A 956-nucleotide genomic window follows, 5' to 3' on the forward strand; every position below is an offset into this window, starting at 1 on the left:
TGATGACCTGTGGGCGGACCAGCAGCGTCACATATACTTGCATCTACATCTGGAGTGACAGTTTCATTGCGCAACACTCCCACCTCCAACTCTTCATACAACTGTCTCAAACTGGTCATGCCAAACAGAACGTGGACATCTTCATCATGAGCAAACGACGTCTCCTCATATTTTCATTCTTATTGCTGTGGGTATCAGGTAATTCCCAATAAGCTTTATAATACAAATTCAACTTAAACCATTTTATGTTTTGAATCAATTTATTTTAATTGCCTGTCATTTTGTTTTAAGAGATTTAGGATAACAAAAAATATTTAATGCTTAGTAGAAATGAACAACTGATCATGATCGCTTCTATCGTTACACACAGGTCTAACTGATGGGGGGGAAGTCAGGCAGACTGCCATGCTGTGGAAAAACCAGGGTGATAATGTATCTATAGAATGCAGTCATACCTATGGCAGTAGCTATTACCAGATGTACTGGTACAGACAGCTGCCTGGAGAACTAATGAAACAAATGGTGTTAACTACTGCAAGCTCCAAACCTGACTTTGAACCAGACTTCAGGGATGAAAAATTCTCAGCCACCAAGCCTGACACTGACAGTGGGACACTGATAGTGAAGAATTTGGTGCCAGGAGATCAAGGCTTGTATTTCTGTGCTGTTAGTATGCACAGTGATACAGCCACACTCAACACCCGTACAAAAACCTCAGATCATGAACTGTAGGGGGATGTCAAGGATCACAAATACTCACAACTGAAAGTTGATTCAACATGTGAATGGTGACACCACAGATAACAGGATCATAGAGCTACACACAGAGCAGTAACACTCCCACCTGCAACTCTTTACAGCATATAAATTAATTGTTCATGTGTCTATAACTATTACAACATGTACATTATGAGACATGGTCAGTTCAGCTGTTTGATACTTCTGCTATGGATGAA

At 40.5% G+C, this 956-nt stretch overlaps 1 gene segment (V, D, J or C); it reads left to right on the forward strand.

Annotated features, from left to right (window-relative positions):
* Nucleotides 1-732, forward strand: LOC120434960. The segment is given in 2 exon segments: nt 1-198; nt 371-732. Coding segments are annotated over 2 exon segments (558 nt in total).
* The last annotated feature ends 224 nt before the right edge of the window (nt 733-956 follow it).

This window comes from Oreochromis aureus, linkage group 19 (genome assembly GCF_013358895.1).
Source record: "Oreochromis aureus strain Israel breed Guangdong linkage group 19, ZZ_aureus, whole genome shotgun sequence".
Classification (NCBI taxonomy): Eukaryota; Metazoa; Chordata; class Actinopteri; order Cichliformes; family Cichlidae; genus Oreochromis; species Oreochromis aureus.